Below are 26,219 nucleotides of genomic sequence, written 5' to 3' on the forward strand. Positions count from 1 at the left end.
ACGTAGTTTCAACCAAGGGCTGAAGTCTAAGCTGAAACATTTCAGAAGTTCTCGTCCAGTTACTCCCCAAGACACATATATTCTCTGCTTTCTCTTTGTTAAGAGTAATGGTTGTACTTACTGGTAGGATTACCAGTATATTCTAATATGCTCTTCTCTATTCAAAAGGGTGCAGTTTCTGAGTAGAGCAAGCAGACCAAGTCCCAGTCCCACCCCCTATTAGAATTTGTCACTACAACTATATTAATGCCATTCAATGAGCATTCAACAGTAATATTTAAATTAGGAAGCAATGTTTTTGTCCATAAAGATTTATTCTACGGCATTGATACTGATCTAGTTATTATCCAGATTTAAATTTAGATCAGAACATGGACCAAACTTAATCTTTACTGCAGCTCAGTTGAAAACAGGTTTCTGACTGATAAGAATCTCAGTGAGACTTGGGGACCTGGTGGCGGAAAGGATAGGAGGAGAAATACCTGAAATGGATGTGCTGTTTTCTGAGGAGTCTCAGCAGACCTCCAGGGGAGTGCAAAGTCACTGCACAAAAAAAAACCAAAAACAAACCAACTAAAGGAAAGTCTTACTTTTAATCAACAATAAAGGCCAGTCTATGAATCTTCTATGAATCTTCAGGGCTCAGCACATTCAAAGCCAAAACATTCTACCTTCTGCAGCCCTTCTTGTGATTTTTGATCAGCCATAGGAAAAACAATCTTGTGCTGCCAGTGCTCCCTTCAAAACCTTCTCTCATTCATCTGCAAAAACAGATGTGTATTAAGATAGGACAGCAATCAGGCTGCAGTGTAAGAAACAGTGGGACAGGCAGATGGCGAATGCTTCTCTGAAGAGAGTCTTACCTTCCTGATAGGTGTCATAGTCCTCTGTTCTTCCATGGCCCTCTCTCCTGGATGTATGTGAACAATAGCCTTGCAGAAACACTTTACACTATGAGTAGAAAGTGATGGACTCCTCTTCCATAGCAGCATTCTGTTAATTTCTACTGTAGGGATTTGAGTGGAATTTTTTTCCTTCACCTCTGTATCATATATTTATGATAAATTAATGAAAATTATTCTTCTCTAAGCAAAATATATTTAATTCCATTTTCTTGAATGTACTATTTGAAATAAAATTTTTAAAATCTCACTGCATTTTCCCTGAGTTTTTCCCAGGCTAAGCTATCTATGCATTAGCTTCAAGCAAAAGATGATCTAGGAGTTTTACACCATAACCCAGTGCCCCTTCTAGTCCATGTTTTAGAATACCTAGAAAGCTGTTTTTGTAAAATAGATCCTACAGTTGAACAAGCATACTATACTTAAAATGCAATGAATCATTGGTCACATCATTAGTCACATCACAATATTTAAAAGACCTTTGCCTGTGAAACCTGAACTGTTTGTTGACATTCTTACTCAAGCTGACATACAATTCCTGAAGTGGTTTCCATAGACTCCGACACTGATGTAAGTGTAAAATTCCAATGCACCTGTTTTTCTGTTGTTACACTGCATTCACATGAAAACAAAACCAGGTGCCTCTGGTTACTAGAAATGAATAATTTTATTAAAATTAATATTTAAGTTGAAATTTTAGCCCATGGAAACCTGAGTTATTTTGTGTAAAGCCAATGACAGTGTCAAGTAACCAAATATGACATAATAAAAACATAACATTTACCTGATTTTAAAGACAGCCACGGTCATTTAAACATATATAAAACTTCAGACTGATATTTGGCTTTGAAGTGCAAAATCAGCTGAGGTATTCCAGATATCTGTGAGGTGAATAATAGTGCATGTAATTCACTAGCCAGTTGAATACATTTGGATTAGCTTGGCATGCTTCCAAGTTATGAACTCAGGAATGAAAATGGTTTAATTAGTGTGAGCAGAGAAAGCCTTCTGAATGTATAATCTGAAAGCACTGTAGCATATCTGCATGTTGAATTTTTCCTGTACTTTCAGCAAATGGTAGTGAGGTTCACATTAGCAATGTGCGCTATGAAGATACAGGAGCATATACTTGTATTGCAAAGAATGAAGCAGGGGTGGATGAAGACATTTCTTCTCTTTTTGTAGAAGATTCTGCTCGAAAGACCCGTAAGTATTAGAAGAAGTATAAAAATACATGTAGCCCTCACTTAAACATTAAATTGGTATTAAAAACTATGAAACTTTAAACAAATTAAAATGAGCATGTGTAGTAACTGTTTAAAAAAAATAAAGTTTAAATAATGATACCCAAGAGTCACTGAAGGCAGAGTGTGTAATCTGAAGTTTATTTAGAAGTAAAATGAAATCTCTGATTCATTCTGTGAATTGGCATATTTTTCACATTGCTGTTAAAACTTGGATAGTTCTCTCATGATAGATTTGTTGCATATGAAGGGAATATGAAGGGAAAAAAGAACTGGATGCCTAAATAAGGCAAAGCAGTAGTCCTGGTGTGGTTTCTGGGGGTGGTTGGGGGTGTGAGAGGAAGACCTTTTCCAGTCTTTCTTCCTGTATGTTCTTGAGATATACCAAGAGTCAAACTTGGCCCTCGTGACATGAGAGTCATTACAGGACTTGATCTCACTTGATCTCACCTGCTGGAGTGCTCAGCAGGTTCAGATCAGTTCCAGCCTGCCCATGCTGCCTTGTGCCTGGATAACTGTGTCTCTTCAGAAATGTGGAGCAACAGTGGCCACATTCACTTGCTAAATTGGGAGTTCAATGTGCCAAAGAAATCTCTACCACTACCAAAAAGCAGCTTTCTTTATCCTCTGTTGAATGGTAGTGGGGTTTATTTGTCTGCCTATTATTTGTCTACCTTGATACTTCTTTCCCCTTCCCTTTCTTTCCTCTGCTCAGACAAATTCGTTCCTGAGTTTACAGTTCACCCATTCATTTTTGCTTTTTGTGTTGATTTTTTTCTTTTAAATCGGTTACTTTAATGAATACTATATATTCATTAGAAATATATCCAGTAAAATGATAGTTATTTTACTAGTGAGTCTGACTGCATTAACTTAAGGTATTCCTGTTTATCTAGAAGCTTATTCAACAGTGCTAAGTACTCAACAGAAGATACTAGAGGCAGAATTAGTAGCACTGCAAGTCTGTCTGACACTTCCTGTCACAAGACACTGAGTACAGTTACGTATAGGTTTATTATGCTTTAAAAGTTTCGGAGGAACTCTTCCATGCAGGAAAATTTTATAATCCAAATGTTAATATCTTTACTTAGCTACTTTCAGTAACACTAATTATAACTGTCATTTCAAAAGTCTTAACGTTTTTTTTAGTTGTTATGAAAATGACTGCTCAGACATTTCTGAGAAGGCAGCTGAGGATAAATAAATTGTTTGATCATGCTGAATTTCTACTAATCTGGTGATATGACATAGCTTGGTCACCTCCATTTGCCTTTTGCTGTCTGTAAAAAATGTTGTGAATATTGCCAAATTCTAAAAACCTGACAAACTAGAATTTGTTTATGCTCAGTTAAGACTTGTTTAGCCTTAACAACAAAATATTTATATCCCAACTGTCCCGTTTCCAAGTGTTTTAGTTACCTTATTGTTGTATCCTCTGAAGACCTGATCTGCAGTGATTATGCAGGAATAGCCACACCTATGCAAACTACTGTTTTCAGGAATTGTGATGTACTAATTTTAGATCAGCTAACTTTACAGGATTTATAAAATCACATGCTATGCAATGAGCATTGCTTGCAACAACTACTTTGAAACCTACCAGCAGTACATTGTTATGATAACCATTGGTGTCATGAAAGATGTAAATGAAGGAAGACAGAATATAAACCAAATTATTTTTAAGACAATTAATCCAAAAGGCACAGTTTTCTTCCTTCCTATAAAAGTCACTTACTCTGCAAATTGTATGTTGAAGGGAGGCATTTTACCATTGTGTTCCTTGGTGTCTGAACATGGTTTCCTAAAAATTGGTAGATATGTAAATACACATATAGTCCATAGCTGTGTAATTATATTATTCAAATATAGGTGCAACAGATATTTACATGAGATGCTTACTCTGATACTCTGATTTGCTTACTTTGGCACAGAAACTCATTTCTGTACATGCAAGACGACTAAGGCACATACTAATAAAAAAAGCAGTTACTAGCAATATCATTATCACAACTATGTGAATAAACTGTTTTCACAGGTACAAATTTTGATAGATGCCGTTTAAAAAAATGCTTCTGCTTTAAAAAAAAGTGCCTTTACAGGGAGGAGTTGCTAGCATTGGAAAATTGAAAGTAAGAGTAGAAAGGCTTTATTATTAACTCTTTTCGACTTGTTTTTATATTTCTCCCAGAACACTGGTTCTTGCAGCAAATTAGGGATTATTAGGGAAGAAAATGACATAGGAACAACCACCTGGATAGGATTGTGGGCTTTTGTTCCTCCACCCACACATTTTAAACACAATGCTACTACTACTTTAATTTAAAGCCTGCTGATTAGGTTACAAGTTATATTCTAAAGATAGTCTCTGGTGATGTAAATGTGATTTCATATGATTGATATAAACTATACCTGTCATAGATGACATTTTTATGAATAATTTTGGTTTTATCCTCCTTTAAGAGAATAAAGCAGGCATGTTTACTTTTTTAATCTTTTTTTTTTTTTTTTCCTTATTGTAGTACTCCCTTCTGGAAATCTTAGGATGTTGCTTTGAACAAAAATAGAACAGAATCTCAGTAGCTTGTCAGTTAATCTGGGTTTGTCTACTTTTTAAATGTCACATAAGGTAAAAATTATAGCAAAATAAAAGCATTTTGGAACATTGAATTGATTGAGTATTGAGAGGGTAGTGAGAACTTTTTTACGGTGGAGCTCTAAAATACAAACTACAATTGCACTGCATTGAGCATGAAAGTAATTTTATAAGCAACATAATGAATACAGAACATGGTTCCATTTTTACCAGTGTATGTATTTTATTTCCTCGAAAGTTTAATAGTCAAAGGAAACATTCACTTTTATACTTATCTAGCCCATTGTTTATATGCATATGAAAGCTTTTGGGTTTTAATGCTACTTTGCATAATAAACTAAATTTTTGGTAGTTATTTGTGGAACCTCATTTTCAACTCATCCCAAATTTGTTATGTGGAAAACTCAGTACAATACTTTGAGAAAAAATTAATATATGTAGCAGAAAGGGCATAGCTAGCTCATTCCTCTGGGAAAGGGTAGTGTAAACAGCTCCTAAGAGAAAATCTTATATTTTCTGGCACCTCTGCCTGAATTAAAACCAATGCCATTATGGATAAGTAGATTGTTAAATAACAGGCAAAGCTTTCCGTCACCATCACCTGTGTGACTAAAAGTGTTATCAGATTGCTAGGTTTTCAAAATTCACAGCATTGGTTACAGAGGCATCTAATGCATGTGTCTGTATTATAAACAGAAAAGAAATAGAGCGAATGGCAAACCTATACTGAATTGTTGGAAGTGTGATGCTAGCAGCAAAAATAAAAATACATAATGTAGAGTATGACTTCGGGGTGCCAGGGCATTATTTATTTTCAAGTTTTGAGTTTCAGAATTTTGAATTCCGGTTCCCAAGAAAAGTCAATATACTTTAATGATAATGATTTATCATCAAGATGGTAATTTAAGATCCAAGTGAATGGAAATTACAGTAAAAGTGCTTTGTCATCCAGGTCTGTTCAGTAGATGCTAGCACTGAACACTAAACCATTGCTCTGTCACACATAGGTAAAATTTTTAGTAGTGGAAGTCAGTCTCAAGAATAGTTTGGCCTGTTCTTACCACGTCAGCCTTTTTCAGTGTGCACTAAAAATAAAACTTCTGAAAATATGCTTTCATTTTGGCATTGTCTCAGGTGAGAGGAATTAAATTATCACTATAGCATACTGCAACAAAAATAATTTCTCTGGGGTTTGACACAGTAAAAATCGCCAAGCAGTCAATGATTTACATAGTGAGTGGACACTTCTTGGGAGTTTGGTAGAGTTCTGAAGATGCCATTCACACTTAGACCCAGGCTTTAGGACTTCCAGAACAGAGTAGATTTTCAATGTAACTGCTTTTTCTTTGCTGCGTGGGCTTTTGTGTATGTGAAAGTAAGGATAACTTTCTTCTTGTGCTCTTCTTGGCTCCTTGAGTGGTCCTCAAGTAGCATTGAAGGAAAGGTAGGTATGGAGGAATAAGACTGAGTAAATTGATGAAGTGAAAGAGACCTGGGGAGAGGGACAATGGAAGAGGCCAATAATGTGAGGAAGAAAGGGAGGACACAGGCAGCAGCAGGTGAAAGAGGACAGGTTAATGAGAACACTTAAACACTGAAGGAGAAAGAATGGGAGGAAAAAGGGAAGGCAGAAAAAAGGAATAGGAACACAAGGGCAAAATGACCTCTTAAAACCTGCATAATAATCCTCTATAAGATGTGGAGTTGCATCCAGGAGTATCTAGTCAGTTTAATGTCTTGTCATTAGATTTCTGTGATCACACAGCGGCAGTGTACATCTTGTACTGCTGCTCCTTTTTAATCCATGTGGAGAATAACACTACTTCTAGTACCAATTAAAACAAATAAGAGACATATCTGAGAAGACTGAACTTTCTATTGTTCTAGTAAGTGGAACATTTTATTTTACTTGCCTTTTCAATTAAGACAGCATATTAGAGTATAAATATATAATAAAGGAAAATCTGCAAACATGAAAAAAATTATTCAAAAGAAGGTTCATATGTAGAAACAGTCTATACTGTGAGATAATTTTGATAACATTTATTTATCTAGTTGTTCATGTGGCATTTTTACCATCTCTGACAGAAAGTAGTTGGTTTCCCTGATTAAAGAGTCTAAATGAATTTTTACTAATTAAACTCTCAGTAATTCTTCAGGCTTTGAAGCATGCTGCTTCTATATCAGAGCTGAAGAAGGGCTTGGTATGTGAAAGCCTGTCAGCTTTTTCCAGCAATACCAATTGCTGCAGAGCCCATTGTGAAGAGCCTGACTGTCTTCCTGAGAACTTCTGTGTAGGTGTTGGAAGGTTGCTATTAGGTGCTCCCAAAGCCTTCTCCTCTCCAGGCTGAACAAGCCCAGTTCTCTTGTTAATTTTCTTCCTGGTGTGCATAGATTTTAAAATGTGGTCTTTGTTCTCCCTTCTTCTTCCCAGCAGGGCCCTTGCCTCAGAATGTTTAGATTTTGTAATTGTCCCGATCCAATATCGGGGAGGGTTCTTAAATGATCCCAAGAGCGAGATTAAGACACAAACAAGGTCAGATGCCGTACAACCTTACAAGTTTTATTTCCTATAACAACTGGTAATAGCGACAGGACAGAGGGGAGAAGAAAGGAAAAAGAGGCAGACCTAAGCAAGAAAACGGAAGAGATGCAGCAAGACTAGTTACCACCACCACGAAGCCAGCAACATCCCATTGACTCGGTCTTGATGCAGGTGATGGAGGGTCCAAGTTCCAGGTTCCAGCCAAAGTCCCAGTTCCAAGTGCTGCAGTCCCTTTTCAGTTGCTTTTTCAGTTTTTTGAGAGAGGAGTACGCAGTTCTTTTATTGTCCCGGTCCCCACGATTTCTCCAAAGAGTCCACCCATTTCCATGGAGCTCATTATCATACGTGCCGCCCCATGTTCTTCCATGGGCGTGTGCCCAGGTGTTCACGGTGGTTTCTTCACCATGCTCATGGGCAAGCACAGCTTGGTAGCTTCAGGCGGATATGGTGGTTTCTTCAGGGACATTTTGTTTCCTTCAGCGCATACTCGCCCACAGCAACAGGATGTTGAGGCTAGCAAACGGTAACTGTGCAGCAGCAATGTCGAGACAAACATAGTCCAACACAGTCTCTTACAGTAATCTCTGTTGGAAAAGATGTATTTTAATCTGAGAAAATTTGGACTTAAACTGATGGTAAATGTTTCATGAAAATGTTCTGCTGTAACTGGAAACTACTTATGATCATTACAACATTTTATACAAATGTAAAACATTTTCTTTGCTTTTCCCACTAGATATTAATCTTTTCTGTATTAATTAGCATCATAGATTCATAAGGAAAACAAAAATTCTAATTACCTCTGTATTTCTTGTGCCTTCTTTTTGGCTCCTTACATAACTTTTCAGAACATTCATTTTAAAGTGTCGTGACTTTGATACTCAACAAGAGCCATTTAGAATGTACAGTGAATAGATCTGTACATCCTGCTCCTACAACAGTAGCATCTAAAATATTTCTGAATGCAAGAACTGTGCTGTTTTAATTCTCTAGAGACTGGAAGCTCTTTTTGTGCTGTGAATTCCATTTTCCCTGAAGTTTGCAGTTAAAGCCATCAAGAATGGGGTAGCTGGTCTGGGTGATAGCTGGATAACCCCTGCAGTGACTGGTAAAAACATTCTGGGGTTTACTACCTGGTCTAAATCTCACTGAAGACAGCAGAGTGTCCCCTACTGTCATGATCCTCTAATAATACCTGAGAAAACTAGGCTATATTGAAAGGAGCCTCTGGTGTAATCACATTTGTAATACAAATAGCAGTTTAAAATCTGGTTTTAGTTTCATTCCAATGTAGTTTGATTTTTCAGAACAGATATTTCATGGATTCATAGATTTAAGCATGATGGAACCATTTCATCTAACTCTAATCTATTTTCTCCATTTCACAAGACATTGAATTGCATCCTGTTCTGCCTCAGTACAGATCTAATGCTTTGTTTGCCTGAAATGTATCCTCCCAGAAGTGCATCTGCCTGAGTTAGAGACACAAAGAGTTGGAGAATCCCTCATTTCTCTTGATATTTTGCTTTACTAATTAATCAGTTTCACTAATATAGAATAATGCTTAGTTTCCATTTTTAACTCAGTTTTTCCTTCCGTTTCCTCCTTTGATTATCTTTTTTGGTTTTTTTTTTCCAATAAATTGACCTTTTAAGAATTCTTGCTCTATGAATATACCATCATTAAATATTGATTACTTTCTCTCATAGACACTAAAGAGAAGTTTCTCATAATAAGACAGTTACTGTAGGGCTCAGTCTTTTTGCCTTGAGGATTGTAATTGGTTTTGGTACGTTTTTCTTAAAAAATGGGAACTGCTCTTTGCAGGAGCAAATTTATTATTTGTTTATTGAATATTCTGGAGAGAGAAATACATATTTGGTAATGTTTTGCTTCCACATCCACTGATCCTTTGTCTTTTTTTTCCACTAGTATCAGCAATAGAAGTTTATGTTTATATGTTTATCTACCACATGCCCTATATCCTATCAGGCCTCGCTTTCCAAATCCTGCTCCTTTCCACCTGTCTCAGCCCCCCAGTGTAGATGTAGTCTGCATTACATTTCCCTAGATGTCTAAATTTGGATTTTACTATATCAAAATGTAATTTATTTTAGAGATGTATTTAACAAAGTAATTCAAACAACTTTTTGAAACTCTGTTACTTACCATAGCAGACTTCTTAGGAAACGATTTTATGTTTGTTTACAGATCATTGATGAAAATCCTTAAGACAAGACTCACTACCCATTGCTCTGGACACATTCCAGCACTGTTGTCTTCTCCTTTTACTAGTGATTTAACAATGAAAACTACTTTTTCACATTAATCAGTTTGACACCTGTTAATTCAGTTAACATGTACTTTGCTGCTATTGTATAACTCTAATATTTAATCAGACTATTCTGTGTTAACAAAGTAGATGTTTAGCAAAATTCTGGGTTACATCTATATGAATTTTTACATTACAAAACTTCTAATTGCATCAAAGAATATAATCAAGTTTGTTTGAAAAGACCTAGTTTCCATTAGAATATATTAGCTGACCTATAATCATATTCTCATCCTTTCATTTCTTACTGAATTTAATTCTGTGCAGGTGTTGTGTATTCTTTTGTCTGTGACATATACCCCAGTCTAACTAGCCTACAACTACTTGAGTTACTAAGTTTCAAAGAGTGGGGGAGCTACTAGGGGCATATGTAGTGCTACTCCTCTTGAACTTTATGATATATTCTGAAATTTGTTCAAAACTAATAGCACCAGACCAAACATCCAAAACAACTTTTAGCAAGTATTTTTATGTATTTCATTTGGATCTGGTTATTTTAAATGTTTGTCTTGACTACACATCATTTACCCTCTTTTTTGTTCCTTTGTAAGGTAGAAAGTATTTAATCAGCCTCCGTTTCCAATTATTATCCTGCTTCTGTGCAAATACAGAAAAAAATATTTATAGAACAGTATTGTCAATGGAACATTAAAAAAAAAATCTGGTTCATATCAGTACAACTTAAACCTTGCGTAGCTCTGGTATCACGATGCTTTTCTTCTACCTTTAGCAACCGTTTGTGATGATTTCCAGGGCCTTTTCCGCTGCATTAGTGTAAAGAAATATCATGCTGCTGGAACGTCTTCCGTTAGCCCAAAAATGGGATGTTAATGTAACTAAAGCTAGTTCTTGTCTTAAGGACTGCTATTTCCCTCTTTTTGCAAATGGGATATTTATTCTAGCACTCCAGCATCTCTGCAGTAACTGATAAAGGTGGCTTTTCATTTTCCAGCTTGCAGTACATGCAGCTGCATTTTAAGGAACTCTCAAATCTTTTATTAACTGATAGCTTTCTCCTCCATACTACTGGATTTAGCAGCCTTTAAAGCATGAGCACACAAATTGACAGCTCCACTGCAGCTTTATGTTGATGACTACCTTTGACGGTCACAAACACAGATTTGGGTTAACCCAACTTCTAGAAGCCATAAGGCAAACCAAAATCATCAGCTTGTTCTTGTTGAAACACTGTCTGGAAGCTGAAGAATTTAAATATAGAACAAAGATAATTTGACAGTATATCTTGACAACATATTTATGAGAAAATGGAGTGGGCAAGATGTTACTGCCTTTTTTGTTGATACAAAGTACAATAATAATCACAAATAGAGGAAGAAGAAATGGCAACTTCCATCTGTGGGATCTATTTATTTATTTAGGTTACACTTGGGTAGTATTAGGACCAGTGGAATTGGTCCAAATTTTAATTTTTAGTCAAAGTAGCATTAGTTGAAGATGGAATATGATGCATAGCTAAGGAGTATCAATAAACCATTTTGTAAGCTTAAAAAAAGATAGGAAACAAAAATTATACTAGCATGGGAAGATTTAAATTGAAATAATGGAGTAGACTGTATCAATATAATCTACAGATCTAAAGAAGAAAATCTGACAGTACAGAAAACAGGAAAATAAAAAAGATTGATCATCAAAGACAAGGGAATATTTCAGGGGTGATTTTCAGATACTTAAAATTCTTATCTTCGCTATTAGTAAAATATTTTGAAGTAAAATAGCTTTAAAAATTCTTTTTTTTTTCTTTCTCGATGACTTTGACAAGTACACCAGTTTTGCATTGGTTTCTTCTGTTTCAACATAGCATATTCCTATCAAACTAGAGTCATAGATTATGAAAACACATGCTGTTCCCTTTAAAGTGAAACAGTTTTGTGGGTTTGTTGTTGTTTATTTTAATTTCTGGTTTTTACAATACTTGCATTTCTCTTAATGTTTTCCAAAACTTTATTTTATAAAATGCAGTTTCGTTTGCCATTGATTAATATGACTTCCTGAGAATTTCTCTAAATTTTATTGAAACATATGCATGCACCTTGGGGAGACAACTGTCATGATAGAAAGTTATTAAGTAATGCTATTAAGGCATTTTCAAGACCAGTTTGACAGTACTTGATGATACTTTAATATTTAGTAGCTTTTACTCTTGGTCATCAGTCACAGACTCTTGTGTTACTCAGTTCACCCACTATGACATCGTCATATATTGCAAAGCAACTTCTCCTACAGATTCTTTCACCTTGTCACACAAAGCAGGATAAAAATTTTCTACCTCATACACTGTGTCTTGGGGCTAAATTTAAAAAATAATATACTTGTTTCATGCCATTAAGTAGATCTATTTCTAACTGTGCCTTTTTTATGTAACGTCATAGTCCTATCACCTAACAAGAGATTATGTGATCTGGATGCTACTGACTTGACAGGTTTATGGCCATCATAAGCAACCAGGCATCTCCTCTATCTAGAACTTGGAATGAGACTAAAAGCCTTTTGACTGTGATTTATGGCCTAAATTCTCTCTGAAAGGCTTTATGCAACTTTAATAGAATCTTCCTGTCACATCTTATACTGACTGGTACCTATTTACCTAATTTTCTCAGAGATAATTTATACTGGCATTTTATTTTATGGCAGAGCTAAACAAGTTTGTGCTTGTTGACAGCATCATAGGCAGACTTTATTTCAAACTTCCAAGTATAGGATAGAAATTCAGCTCATGAACCATTTTTTCTTCCTACTAGTTGTCGTGGTTTAACCCCAGCCAGCAACTAAGCACCACGCAGCTGCTCACTCGCTCCCCCCCATCCAGTGGGATGGGGGAGAAAATCGGGAAAAGAAGTAAAACTCGTGGGTTGAGATAAGAACAGTTTAATAGAACAGAAAAGAAGAAACTAATAATGATAACACTAATAAAATGACAACAGTGGTAATAAAAGGATTGGAATGTACAAATGATGCACAGGGCAATTGCTCACCACCCGCCGACCGACACCCAGCCAGTCCCCCAGCGGCGAATCCCTGCCCCCCCTTCCCAGTTCCTAAACTAGATGGGACGTCCCATGGTATGGAATACACTGTTGGCCAGTTTGGGTCAGGTGCCCTGGCTGGGCATGAGAAGCTGAAAAATCCTTGACTCTAGTCTAAACACTACTGAGCAACAACTGAAAACATCAGTGTTATCAACATTCTTCACATACTGAACTCAAAACATAGCACTGTACCAGCTACTAGGAAGGCAGTTAACTCTATCCCAGCTGAAACCAGGACACTAGTGTAGACTGCATTGAGTTAATATGCTGTGGGAAAGGACTTCAGCATGATTCATTATAAAGATTTATAGAAAATAAATAAAAGAACAATAAGCTAACATGGTCATATTTGACCAAAAGTAACATGTCAACTGTGACTTTTAACTGACAAATAATAGTTTAATATTCAGAAAAATAGATATTTGGTTATTGTATTAACCTAACGTGAAATGAAATTAAGCTGCATGTCACATAAGAACAGAATGGCATTTTGATAGAATTTGTATTGACATAATTACTTTAAAAATAGTTGAAGCAAGCAATAGATAACTTTGAAAAAAAAAAGTGTTTGCTTCACAAATAAATTAAGGTTTATATATATTTATATTTGTATATAAACCCAACAAATCTGAATTTCTTGTAAAATAAGAATAAAATTAAAAGCAGATATGTTCAGAAATGTTTTAAATCTGCTTGATAGTGGAACTTTAATTCTGCTTCATAGTGGAAGTTGAGCAAAACGTAAATCACCTTAACCTTGTCTTCACTTTTGGCACTATTTTTTTTTTTTTTAAATAAAAATAATAAATAAAAACTTGTGTGGCTCAGTAACTAGACAGTAATGATGGTATAGATTTACCCTGTAACATAAGGGCATGTGTTTATACAGCAAAGATATGAGAAAAAAGAGTAAGATAACAGACACTTTCTCTTCATGCCGTGTATATGATTAACCAGAGCAGTTGACAATGATGGTGGCTGTCAGTGAAGTAAGCAGACAGCATCCCTTCAAACATCTTGAAATTACTTTTTTATGCAATTAAAAGTTCAACAGATTATGGTGAGACAATTCTGAAAAATAATGTTGAGTTCCACACTTTTGCCATATGACCTTATTCCATCTTCCTCATTGTCCTGTTTTCTATTACATCTGCTTGTGACCTCTTGCCATTATGGGATTGAAGGCTTGGAAAGGGTCAGCGTTTTCCTGTCTGATGGTGCAGAGTCTAGCACAATGAGCTGATATGAAACTGTTAATTTTTATTTATCAGCTGTTATGTTCTGATAGAAATTCAGGTAAAATATTTACAGAATTTGAAATACAAAGCTTGTGTTTTGATGAGACAAAACCTGGAATTAACAACAGTGGTTCTATATTCATGAACAATCATTATTTGCATTCAGAAGATATCAGTGTATCTTTCTCCCCTGCTTTTTGGAATAATATATAATGCAGGAAAGATGTCTTTCTGCTGTTTTTCCCTCTTCTTAAAGCTATTTTAAACTGCATTGTTCTCTTAGTGCAGCAAGCTAGGAATTTTTTCAGATTTTAAGGTTTTAATTGGTACCCATTTTGTTTGAGTGCCAGTGCAACAAAATAACATTTTATGAAAACATTTTATTTAGCTTTCATAATATGCAATGCCAGGAGAAAAGAAAGGAAAATTTCAGATTAGTCAATCACACATGCATAAAAAAGGTACAAAAGAATGACAGTTTTTAATTTAAAAAAAATTTTGAAGAAGTTAATAACTTTTCAAAGCTCATTCAGCATTTTCTTGGATGATGACCACTGAAGCATGTGATAGAAGAGGGAAAACTGTTTCTGGAAGAAAATGAAGTATTGTACTTCAGAACAAGTTTCTTTTCTGAATCTTATTGCCCTGATCTTGTTTTTCCCTGGATATATATAGTATTGTGTGTTGATTACTGATAATGTGAACAACTAATTATATGGCCAAGAGGAAGCATTTAATCTACAAACTCACTGAATGTCAATCTTACAAAATTATATATTTTTATATATATATATACGCACACTTTATTTCCACTGTTAAGCCTTAAATGTTTGGAAAAAAGAAAAATAGGGAGGAAGAATGCTGTAGTTAACATAGTTGAAAGCTGTGACATTGGCTGTTGAGACAGAAAAGTGAATGTAATGACATTTATTACCAGTGTGATAAGGAGTAGGATACAGAATTTATTTGGAAAGTGACATTGTAGTACCCTCTTGTTCATTTAGTAACAGAAATACCATGGATTTTTGCAGATGTTGTTTCCATCCAAAAGGGATAAGAATCTGTACTGCTGTTACAGTCTTAGTCTGGAGCAGAATTTCATGAAGTACTAAGGACAGAGTTTACTGAAAAATGTGCAACCTATTGCCATTCAGCCAACAAAGAAAATGAATAACAAAGATGAAGAGTAGGCTTTCAGATGTTATGTTAGCTACTCATAATCAAAGGCTGGGTCTGAGCACAAAAGCAGAGAATAGCTAAGTAAAGACCATGAATAACGATTTTTATGGAGCTGTAAATATGGAGCTTAAAAATAAAGAAAGAAATTCTCTTTCAAGAAAACATGGATTCTCCCCTGTTCTGCACTCAAAGGGGAGGGGGGAGCAGAGAGAAGGTACAGTGCAGGGTTCTTTTTGGATGTCAGTATAAAAGGCCCAACAACAAATGTTGTAATAAAATAGCTGCTTTAATAAGATAGAATAAAAAGAGGAATATAGGTAGCAAGTAAATTTTACATCCCTTCAGATGCTGGGCACCCTGTATTCATGTGGCATCAGGTAAACTCCAGATGGATTTTCGCATGGCATGCTGTGCAGATCCTGCCCATGGAGAGGTTGCCTCTCCCTCCCATACTGTGGTGGCTTTTATCTTGTGTAACAAACAAAACCATATATCTTCTGACAGGTTGCAATGCTATGTCTGTCATAACACCCACCAGTGTGCAGCGCAGGCTATTATGGGCATTCCAGCATATACCCTTGCAGCAGTTACCCATGCTAACATACAGGCTTCTCAAGCCCTAAGTACAAGGCCCAGTGTAGCAGACAGCCTGCTAAAGTTCACTAACTCCTTGAATACAGTGTCTTCTGCAAGGCTGCCAGTACATCTCCTGATATTATTAACAACTGCATGTTGTCTGAATACCCTTCTTTTTATAAATACGGCACAAGAGAAGATGGTGGTGTTCTGTCTTAAAACCAGAACTGAGATCTATCAATAATTACGTATTTTTACATCTTGAAGTTTATAATTGTGTGAGAATTGAGTATAGGGTGTGGCTGAAGATGTTAATTTTTGCTTAACCAAAAAGGAAGGTAAACAATATGTTCTTTAGCATACTTTTTATCTACAGATGTACTTGTTCCAACATTGCAGTCTTTATGTCAAACTGGACATCTTTCTTGAATAGAATTTATAGGACTGATTAAAAAAGTAAGTGAGGTTTCTTGATCTGTATTAGGTGAGGTGATGGCTGTTATTTATGATTTTATATTGCACTCTTAAATAATGTCTCATTTTTCTTCAAACTATTTGTTAATTTTAAAATTAATAAGTGTGGGGCTTTTAAAGCACTCTTTTTATTCCCCCCCCTCCTTTTTTTTTGATCAAAGCTCAGAACCATATGTATCATTTTGCATTAACACACATTAATGTGTTCTGTACTTAGCATCTTAAATCATTTCATTTGATGCTGTGTAGTTCCACACAGTTGAATAATTGTTATTACTTTCTGTTTTCTTTCCCATATCACCCCTAGAAAAAAGACTGATAAAAAGTAGAACTTTATGGCTAAATTTATGGGACCTCAAATGCCATATATTACATCGTTCTTTCCTCACAATGTGAAGAGAAAATTAATTTTAAAGAAAACCCTCCACGTTGCCCTGGGGAAATTAATTTGCTTTATTACAGAACAAAGACTATGTAAGATGACATAGACAAAAACAGAACTGTCATCTGAATATAGAGCCACTGTCTGGGCATGCAAGAATAAAGTTAGAAGTTCTAAAACCCACTTGGAGCTGAATCTGGTGAGGGACATGAAGGGAAAAAGATGGCCTTCCATAGGGACATCAGCGGCAAAAAGAAGGTTAGGGAAAATATGGGCCTCCTGTTGAGGGGGGCAGGGGACCTGGTGACAAAGGACATGGAAGGGGCCAAGTTGTACTGAAGGTCTTCATGTCAGTCTTTACTGGCAAAACTACCCCCAGCAATGTGACACCAGTGGAAAAGACTGGGAAGGAATTCTTCCTCTGGTAAGGAAGCCTTACCCATGGTGGATAGGATCAGATTAGAGACCCTTTAAACAAACTGGACAGTTACAGGTCAAAGGGCCTGGATAAGATGTACCCACAAATGCCTGGGCAAGCTGGCCCATGGCATTGCAAGGCCAGTCTTAATAATCTTTGAAGGATCGTGGTGATCAAGGGATGTTTATGCAGCCTGGAAGAAAGCCAGTGTCACTGTTCAAGAAGGGCAAGAAGGAGAATCCAAGACATGATAGACCTATCAGCCTCACTTTGATCCCTGGGAAGGAGATAAAGCAAATAACCATGGAAACCATTCCCAAAAACATGAAGGACAAGAAGATGTTTAGGAGCAGTCAGCATGGATTTACAGAGAGGAAATAATGCCTGGCAAACCTGACAGCCTTCTGCAATCTGGTGACTGGCAGGGTGTATGAGGGGAGGAGTGAATATTGTTTATCTTGTCCTTAAGAATGTTTTGGACACTGTCTCCTGTGACACCCGCAAAGACAAACTGATGAAGTACAGGCTGGGTGCGCAGACAGTGGGGTGAATTGAAAATTGGCTGAACTGCTAGGCCCAAAAGTTGTGATCAGTACCACCAATTCCACGCAGAGGCCAGTCACCTGCGACGTTCCCCAGGGCTATTTCTTTCCTTCTCCTGTCTGTCAAAGTACCAATGACTGATGTTAACACTTTGACAAAGGGAAACAAACATAAGCACCTTAGCATTCCCTCTTTGAAGTTGTCAGCTTTTATACAGGAAGACTTGACTGCATAGTGCTCGCAAAGCAAGTGGCGTATTTAGTTGATGGGAAGGACAGTACTGTATTGTCCCAATTTCTTCTTTTGGTATGGAATATCTTTGGGGAGACTTCAGTTGATTTCATCCTGCAATGAAAAAAAAAAATTCTGTAGTTCTGAAGTCATAAAGATATGGTTCTCACTTAAATGTTCTTTTTATACAAATCAACACATTTTTGTTCTTGTCTAAACTAAAATATTTTAAGATCTCTTAAACCTTTCAGTCCATTCTTTCTGTAGTTGCAGTACTGATGATCTACTGATTAGGTCTTTATATAAAAAGTAATAGCTGTCAATCAAACATCAAACTAATATTCCATCTCATGATTGCAACTTATAATCATAGGTCTAGTTTAGGAGGATGATCAAATAGTTTAAACATAAGCAGCCAAACGTTATTTAGAAGAAACGTGTTAAATACTCTGTTCATGTCTGCCACTGAAATAGACAGTAAACCAAATCTGTTTTGTGCTGTCAGCACTGGATATAAATCTAAGAGTCATACTGGTGTTAGCAGTTTAGTCACCAAGAAGTTTCATTCAGAGCAGCTAGATGTCTGGAGGATACACACTCAGATAATACAGTCAAGACTTCCTTCAAAGCTAGTCTCTTCTGAAAGTAACAACTTGAAATCAGAACAGCAAGTATAATGGCAGTTGATTGAGAAATAAATTTGAAACATGTTGACTCCATTTTGACCTTAGCAGCAGTCCAACAGAAATTCTGCCTCCTGATGTAAAGGCTTACTACTCAGCCTGAGTAAGTGACAAGATGGCACACTCTACTAGTCTTGGCTTTTGGCAGTTTATTGGATCCTAACAGTTCAAATATTAAAGGAAAGGCAAGGATGGTATTTGAAAACAATGCACACATAATAGTCCGGAGAATTAAGCTGGTTTAAAGATAATAAAACACAGACTGAGCATGTTTGAAAGCTGAACTGATGTTCTGCTTTTTATTCTAGTATTCAGTATCACTTCAACAGTGTTACTGCTACTTTCTGCTTATATGGGGATCTCTCATTTGCCCACTTCAAAGCACTAAAGGTAAAAAGTAATCACCACCTTCATTTTATCAAGGGATAATTGAATGAGACAGTTTAAATACTGCGTGTAAGGTCATATAATGAGGTAGCTCAGTCGAGACAATTTGTGAAAAAAAATCAGGAGCCAAAACTAGTAGAGGACAGGGAGAGAAAAAAGAAAAGCCCAGTAGCTCTATTATCCTAAGCCTCTGAATCATGAGCTTGTCAGAAAGTAGATTGACACTGTTTCCAAGGCCCCTTCTACATATCTGGGTCTCTGTATATTCTTTCAGAGCTCAAGAACAAGAGAAATGCTACACTGCATGAGGCAAAAAGCCCATCTTGGTCCTGTCTTCAGCAGTGCCCAGTAAAAGATGCTTGGGAAAATCATTGGGACTTTTCTGGAGTGATAGTTGTTCCTGTTTCTACTCTCAACCTTGAGTAGTCAGCAGCTGAGGAACTTCTGTGTACCAACATCATTTATAATAGTGTGTCTTCCATTACTTTTTCCAAACATTTTTTAAAGCACATTAATGTTTTTAGCTTTTGCAACACTGTGTTTCAATGAACATCACAATTTCATTATATCTGTGTGTGACATATACATGTTCTCTGTGGTGTATTCCTTTCCTTTAAATTTTTCTCTATTTCTTAAGCTTATTACTTTACAAAACACTTTGTTTTTCAGCAATGGTGTTTTAAACAATTTATTCCATGGCATGCTGAGCTCTAAATATTTAAAATTTGCAAAATTATATTTGCTTTCTTTTTATTCTCCCCAGGCAGAAAGGGCAATATTAGGATAATTAGTTTTCATTGATCTCAAAGGTCTAAAATCCAATTGTAAACAAGACGGCCAAATACAACTTATGTTCTCATGTTAAAAACAACTTAAACACTTAGCTGGTTATCATGTCTTGGTCTTCCAAAGATAATGGCAAACGTTATACAGCATGACAACTTCGGTAGCATGGCTGTGTTACAGCAATACAGAAGAGTATCTTCTATGCATTTTGGTTTCACATGTTTCTCTCATAACTATGTCCTGAAATAAATCTCTTCAAAGTCCAGTGCTTAAAGAAGTCATGAATGTGTATGCAAACTCCAATGCTTTTTGTAATGGGTTATGAAACGCACTATTGATAAAGGCTAATGGAGTTAACATGGGGAGGGGAGGGGAGGTGTAATGGGGGGTGATGGGGTTTACTTTCAGCTCCAATAATTATGTTGGCTAATCACAATTGTCACGTGACATAGAGAACTTTATTTATTCTTATTGTTAATTCACTGTTTGCACTGATTTACCTGTAGAAGTATTTTAATGAATCAGAGGTTAAAGCATCATAATTATTTCAGAACTGATATATCATTTCATATTTTTTTTCTTGTTCATTTGTGTTTTCTGTTCTTTCTCTCTCTTACATGCTGCAGTTGCAAACATATTGTGGCGAGAGCAAGGTACTAATACAGATGGCTTTTTTCATATTTTCTGTATTACGATGAAATGCTCATCTGTTGTTCCTTCTGTGTGGTGTTTGGGTTTTTTTCTGTTGTTCATACACTACAGTTACAGTAATTACCTTCCCTCTTGCAACATTTGAGGGATTTGATTTAAAGAAAAATTATAGTGGAAAATAATCCTTTAAATGCTTATGCTTTTGTGAACTGCTTTTCCTTTTGGGTAGAGAGAAGGAAATAAGCTGTTCAAAAATTTCAAACAGTTACTCAAAGGGATATAAAAAGAAGCTTGGATTTAAAATGTAGACCTTTAACTTCTGTTTCTTTGCTGACATGATAAAGCTTCCAACCAATCAGTTTATATGCTGTTGGGATTGATCTTTTTGTATTAATCATTCTTATTTGAAAAAATTATAATCTTAAACAGTTTAATTAAAATTGAGGTACCTGTTTTTGCTTAATGAGACAAAGCATTTTCTTCTTATACTGAGGAAGGGTTTGTAAATAAATGTTGGGAGGGGGAATGGAGGTTTGTGGTTTGTGACCAACTGAAGGATAAATATAAATACAGACAGTATCAGGTGTTAATAACATAGAAAGCATGGAAAGTATATTTTACTGACAAAGTTAGGTATTACTTTTCATATATATGAAATAATCTCAAAAAGCATTTTGCAGAAAAATATCATAATTGAAGTGTTGTCATGAGCTCTCGTTTCGTTGCTCTAAGTAGCCTGTTCTTAATTTAAAGTTGCAATTCAGGAATTAATGTATTTCAGGAATAGGAAATGTTTCAATTATTTCCATTGGAAGATTGATACTATAAGTGGATCAGGCTTTGCTATGAATTGATGCTGCAAATGGTATTTCTGCATGTTTCTTAAAGATTTATTTTAAATTAATTTAAAGATTCAAAAAATTGATATTTCATTTGCCTAATTACATAGTAACCTTTGGTATTTCCCAGTGTGTTTACAAATATGAACTAGTTTTATTTTTTTATATTCTTGTTTTGCCAGTTGCTTAGCTGGTATAAACAATCAGTTCCCTGATTATAGTGGAGCTCAGCTGTGATCCTTCTGCTGTATTGGCCTTGCAGAGTACAAATGATGTGTTCAGAGTTTCATACAATTCCATTGTTAACAATTAAACTGATGCACAATAAGATTCTAACATCAAAGTTTTCAAACATATGGTATTCTCACTGCTTATTGGGAAGGTATCACTTGTGTTTTATCTTGAATAAAACTGAAAGCATGATTGGTACCCCCTTGTTTTTTTAGAGGTTTGTCTTTTCAATCAAGTCCTGTGTTGCTTTCAGTGGTTAGAAAGTACTTAGGAAAACTTAAATTCTGTGACAATAAAGACCAATTAAAAACAGTAGCTTACCAGAGTGCTTATGGTAAAGACATTCAAATTTCTCGGTGACTGTTGTGAAACTAAACAGAAAGCAATTTAAAGTAGAGAATGACAATGTGAAGAGACAATATCATTTTCTAGAGCAAACTTTCTTGATCTCACCTGTGTTTCTCATTGGCCAATCCCTGTGTTTCCAACAAATATTGTTACTGGTTGCAAGGTTGGAGTTCATTTACAAGAGACCAATACCCTGAAGGTGCCAATAAGCATCACCACTAACTTCTCTGGGCCATGCGTGCTCTGTCATTTTCTGTTATCTAAGTATTAACAGATAGGAAAGGAGAGGTGGGTGATTAGTAGGACAATTAAGATCGTGAAACCGTAGACAGGCTTTAGTGACCGCAATGCATATGGGGTACACAAAAGCCTTATCACAACTCTTGCTTGTGTAAGTGTAAAAAGAGTATGTGTCAGAAAATCTGAAAGGATTTTGAAGCTGCATTAATTTGTATTACAATAATAATACAATATATACACATGCATAAATATATCAATATATTAATCTATATGCAAAAAAACCCAACCCAACCCACCACCATTTCTTTCAAATCAGTGTTAGCCAGTTTTAAATATAGATTCAGTCTAAATGAAGCAAATATGTTTGCATTTATTGTTGCTTCTGGCACCATTATAAATACGCTGGGTTGTTTCTGGTTTGGTGGGGGGAGGGTTGCAAAATTAGGTCAGATGTCTTTAGAGGAATAGCTCCTGTAGTTGTGACAAGTAGCTTGCCCAAGTGATTAGATATTTGTACAGATATTTGTAGACACATACTCAAAGGAATTGTTTTGGGGTCATAATAACTTGGAAGGGGGGATTATTTCATTGGATCAAAGGTTTCTTATTGTCCTGGTGCTTAGTTGCTGGCTAGGATTAAACCACAACACTTATATGAATTGACTTCCTTAACGCAGTATTGAAATGGAAGAATGACATTTCTTACTGTGTCTCCTTCACTGATTTTGAAGAACAATTTGGTGAACATTACTATCTAGACACTGGAAATAAAGCCTTCAAAGTTTGGGCTGGGTTACTATGCATGGATATTATCTCTACATCGGAAAGTCTGCCTTGGAGTATTGGCAACTGAGGAAGAAGTTTTAGGAGTCTTTATCAAATGTCCGTATCACTTGGGGCTATCACCTGATTTAATTCCTCATGTTCTGGTATTATTTATCCTGCTAATAACTATAATATACTTTAGTCAAGATGACCAGGAAAAAGGGAAAACCTTGTTTTGTACCCAGCCAGCTCCACATATTTATTTATCACCAAGATACAATAAGCCAGTTGCTCAGCTATAGATCTCTACACTGTGTGAAATGGTAGGGGCAGCCTAACCTCAGTCAGGCTTATCTACAAATTCCAGCTCTTCTTACAGGATGCAGTCTCAGACATTTTTTAAAGAAAGACCTTGACATATTATCTTACATAGGCTGTATGATTTACCTGCAAAGGCATACAAAAGTACCCTTTGGCCAGAGTGGGCATATTGCCCTTAGTGCACCATATGCTCAGAATAGACATGATTAGTAAGTTTTCCTTGAACCTGAGCCTGCTTCTATGCTACACGAAATGCAGCATAGACAAATTCCTCTCCCACTTTTTAGTAACCTGTTAATAGATAGGTTTGATAAAAAATGAGGAAAACCCTGCTTGGAGACTGTCCTTTCTTTTTAGGAAAACTTGGTCAGAAGTGGGAAGTGATTCCACAAGACTTCTCAAAAGATAATTGAATGTGCTTGTTCTGGGCATGGCCTGACAACCTTATGCATATCACTACCTTTTAAATGACTGTATTAACCTATGTGATTCCTAACAGGGACTGGGAACTTCTATGTATGTGTGTACATACATACATCTATACGCAAACACATGCTTCCTCCCCCCGCCCTTAATGTTCTCATTATTTTATTTGATATTAAGATGTGTTCTCTCTCTATTAACATAGGTTTTCCTTCAGAATTTAGGATAAGCAGAATTTCAGACTCAGATTTATTTTTTCTGGGTTTTATTCCCTTGTGTTTCTACACCAGATATTGCTATGAGAAGTGGAAGCTTAGGCCCTATACCCAGGATACGTGTATGTTTTTATCATTGTAGCCCACAGTTCAGCTGTCAGAGTTGGTTATAAAGGTAATTTTATGGGTACTGTGATTTTCTTCATAGAATTTTACAAATATGAACTGATCATCCATCATAGCATCCACATAGCAAATCAGCAACTGTTGTCTTAATTGGCACATGGTAAACTAAGGAGAATGTCCTTTTTTGTGGTCATGAGCATGACCAAAGATATTATGAGACTTTGTGCTACAGATCTGGTTCCTACCTTCTCCACAAAACATTACATGATGCCTCTCATTCAGCAACATTGCGGTAGAAGGATTGAACAGTTCTATAAACATTTCTGGCCCTTCAAACTTGGAATTAATATCTGCCCAACTCTAGCTTTCCAATAAAATATAATAGAGAATATTTCCTTTTCTGACTGAAAGAAATGTCAAATAAAGGTTTATAACAAAGATTCAGAACTTCTCTTTCAACGTTATACAGAAATTACTTTAACTCTTCCACCCTTCAGAAAAAGAAAAATAATAATACATGGAGAATTTATATTAATTTGATTTCAGTGTAGAAGATTTCACAAGATCACTTTCTTTACTGCAGCTGTCGAACTATATATTTCTAGATCTGTATTCATAAAGACACTGTCTTGCCAATGGATAAAACTATGTGAAATTCTGAATAACGTAACAGTTTTGGTTTAGTTTTATAAAAAAAGATCCCATAGGATTAGCTGTATTAGCACTATATGCATTAACAAATCGATCTCATACCAAAAATGTGATGAGGTTTTTAGTTTAAGACAAGGATTTTCTTTTTTGTCATTATTTAATTTTATATATTTCAATGTGTTTTTGTTCCTAAGGTCTGGGAATTGGGAACATGTTTTATGTTTTTTATGAAGATGGCATCAAAGTAATACAACCAGTGGAATGTGAATTTCAGAGACATATTAAGCCTAGTGAAAAACTCCTCGGTTTTCAGGCAAGTTATTTTTTTTTAATTATTTGTAGTGTTTTCTCAGTTATAGTTTTCTTTAGATAAAAGTTTCTCATTGCTAGTTTAGTATTTTCTGACTGATAAATTCAGACATGTCTTCTCAATTAATAAGTAGCATATAATGGTGGATTCAAAGTTTCCTGTATTTTCCTTGATCAAATTCAAACTTTCAATCTTTCTTTTAGATTGAATATGCCCTGTATACTTTTCAAACTCTTTATTTTCTTTGGCTGTCTTTCTCTTTTCCCGGCCCTTTCCTTTACAGCCCTCTACTCTATATTTCTGGTTTGTTTGTTGTTGTTTCTCCCCCCCAGTCAAGTGCATCTCTGTGAATCAGGGATTAATTCTCTCTCTGTTAAGTATAAGATCTAAAGTTATTATTTTTAATGTTTCCTTTTTCTCCACTGGATGTTTGTCTATATTAAAATGTCCGCTATCATGAGGCAAATCCCTATCCTGATAAACACTCTTACAGCTCCACTGAAGTTAGTGGAGATGATTGATGCTTTGACTCCAACTTACGATTCATATAAGTAGTTTCAATAACTTTATTGTTAACAGATTTATGGCTGATTTCACCAAATTCTGTGCATTTATGGAGTAGTTTCCATGTGTAGCGTACATAAAAACAGTAGTGTATTCTCCACTTCCATTTATTCTTTTGATGTTTTTCCTTTACTGCTAATCAAATTGCTAGCTGACATGATGCATGCTTTCACAGGAACACTTGGTACTAGTCACTGCATTATGACTTGTTCCATATGATCTATCACCTTTCAAAAACAATAACTTTTTCTCATTATTTGGATTTGAATGAGTGACCTTGAAATACATAATAACCCATGAGCTGTACACTTTGATTTTTTTCCCTAATGCCTAAAGCACACTGAAATAACAGCAGAACTGTCTCAATGGAATTTGCCTCTTCAGTTGTCATTATTGATGTCAAAGGCTGCTGTACTCAGCAGCAAGATTTATTTTAGTGTGAATAATTATGCTTTGAACAGCTAATCATACCTTGATTTGTGCTGCTTAAGTGAAATTAGTTTGACACAGCCAAAAATAAGCTAAAAAGCTTTTTTTATGGCTGTTTAATTCAAAAGCTGATTATTTAAGAAGTCTGTTAAAATTTTATTGGTCTAAAGTGCAGCCTAGATTTTAAGTGTATTTTTATTGAAATATGTTAATAATCAGGATGGATAAGTCAAACTTGTTTCTTTTTTGTAGCTTTCAAACCTAAAGTAGCATACTAATTACATACTCTGAAAAAAAAAAAAAAAAGAAACCAGGATAGTAGTCTACTTGATAACTTTCATTTTAAAGTAGGTATAGACTTGTCCTTCTTTGGATGTCTTTGGTTTGTGGGTAGGTGTGGTAAATATATATAGAGAAATTAAGCTTTGTACCTACACGCACGTCATTTTGCCCATTAAATTCAACAATATTTCCCTGAACACCGAAAACATCTTCCCTCACATATGGTGGTTTATAAATCTTTATTCCTGCAAGAGAAATCAGAAA

The 26,219-nt window shown here is 35.7% G+C and overlaps 1 protein-coding gene across 3 annotated transcripts in view; it reads left to right on the plus strand.

The window, feature by feature from the left end:
* FSTL5 (follistatin-like 5) overlaps positions 1–26,219 on the plus strand; it is a 306,883-nt gene that overhangs the window by 237,611 nt on the left and 43,053 nt on the right. For 2 of the 3 annotated variants that reach the window (XM_010586080.1, XM_010586081.1), the window contains exons 9-11: positions 1,974–2,108; positions 20,187–20,213; positions 24,565–24,683. In XM_010586080.1, coding sequence (XP_010584382.1) covers positions 1,974–2,108; positions 20,187–20,213; positions 24,565–24,683 — 281 coding nt within the window. The remainder of the gene's footprint in view (positions 1–1,973; positions 2,109–20,186; positions 20,214–24,564; positions 24,684–26,219) is intronic. The other variant, XM_010586082.1, reaches the window with a different exon arrangement.

This window comes from Haliaeetus leucocephalus, unplaced genomic scaffold (assembly GCF_000737465.1).
Source record: "Haliaeetus leucocephalus isolate CR32 unplaced genomic scaffold, Haliaeetus_leucocephalus-4.0 Scaffold140, whole genome shotgun sequence".
Classification (NCBI taxonomy): Eukaryota; Metazoa; Chordata; class Aves; order Accipitriformes; family Accipitridae; genus Haliaeetus; species Haliaeetus leucocephalus.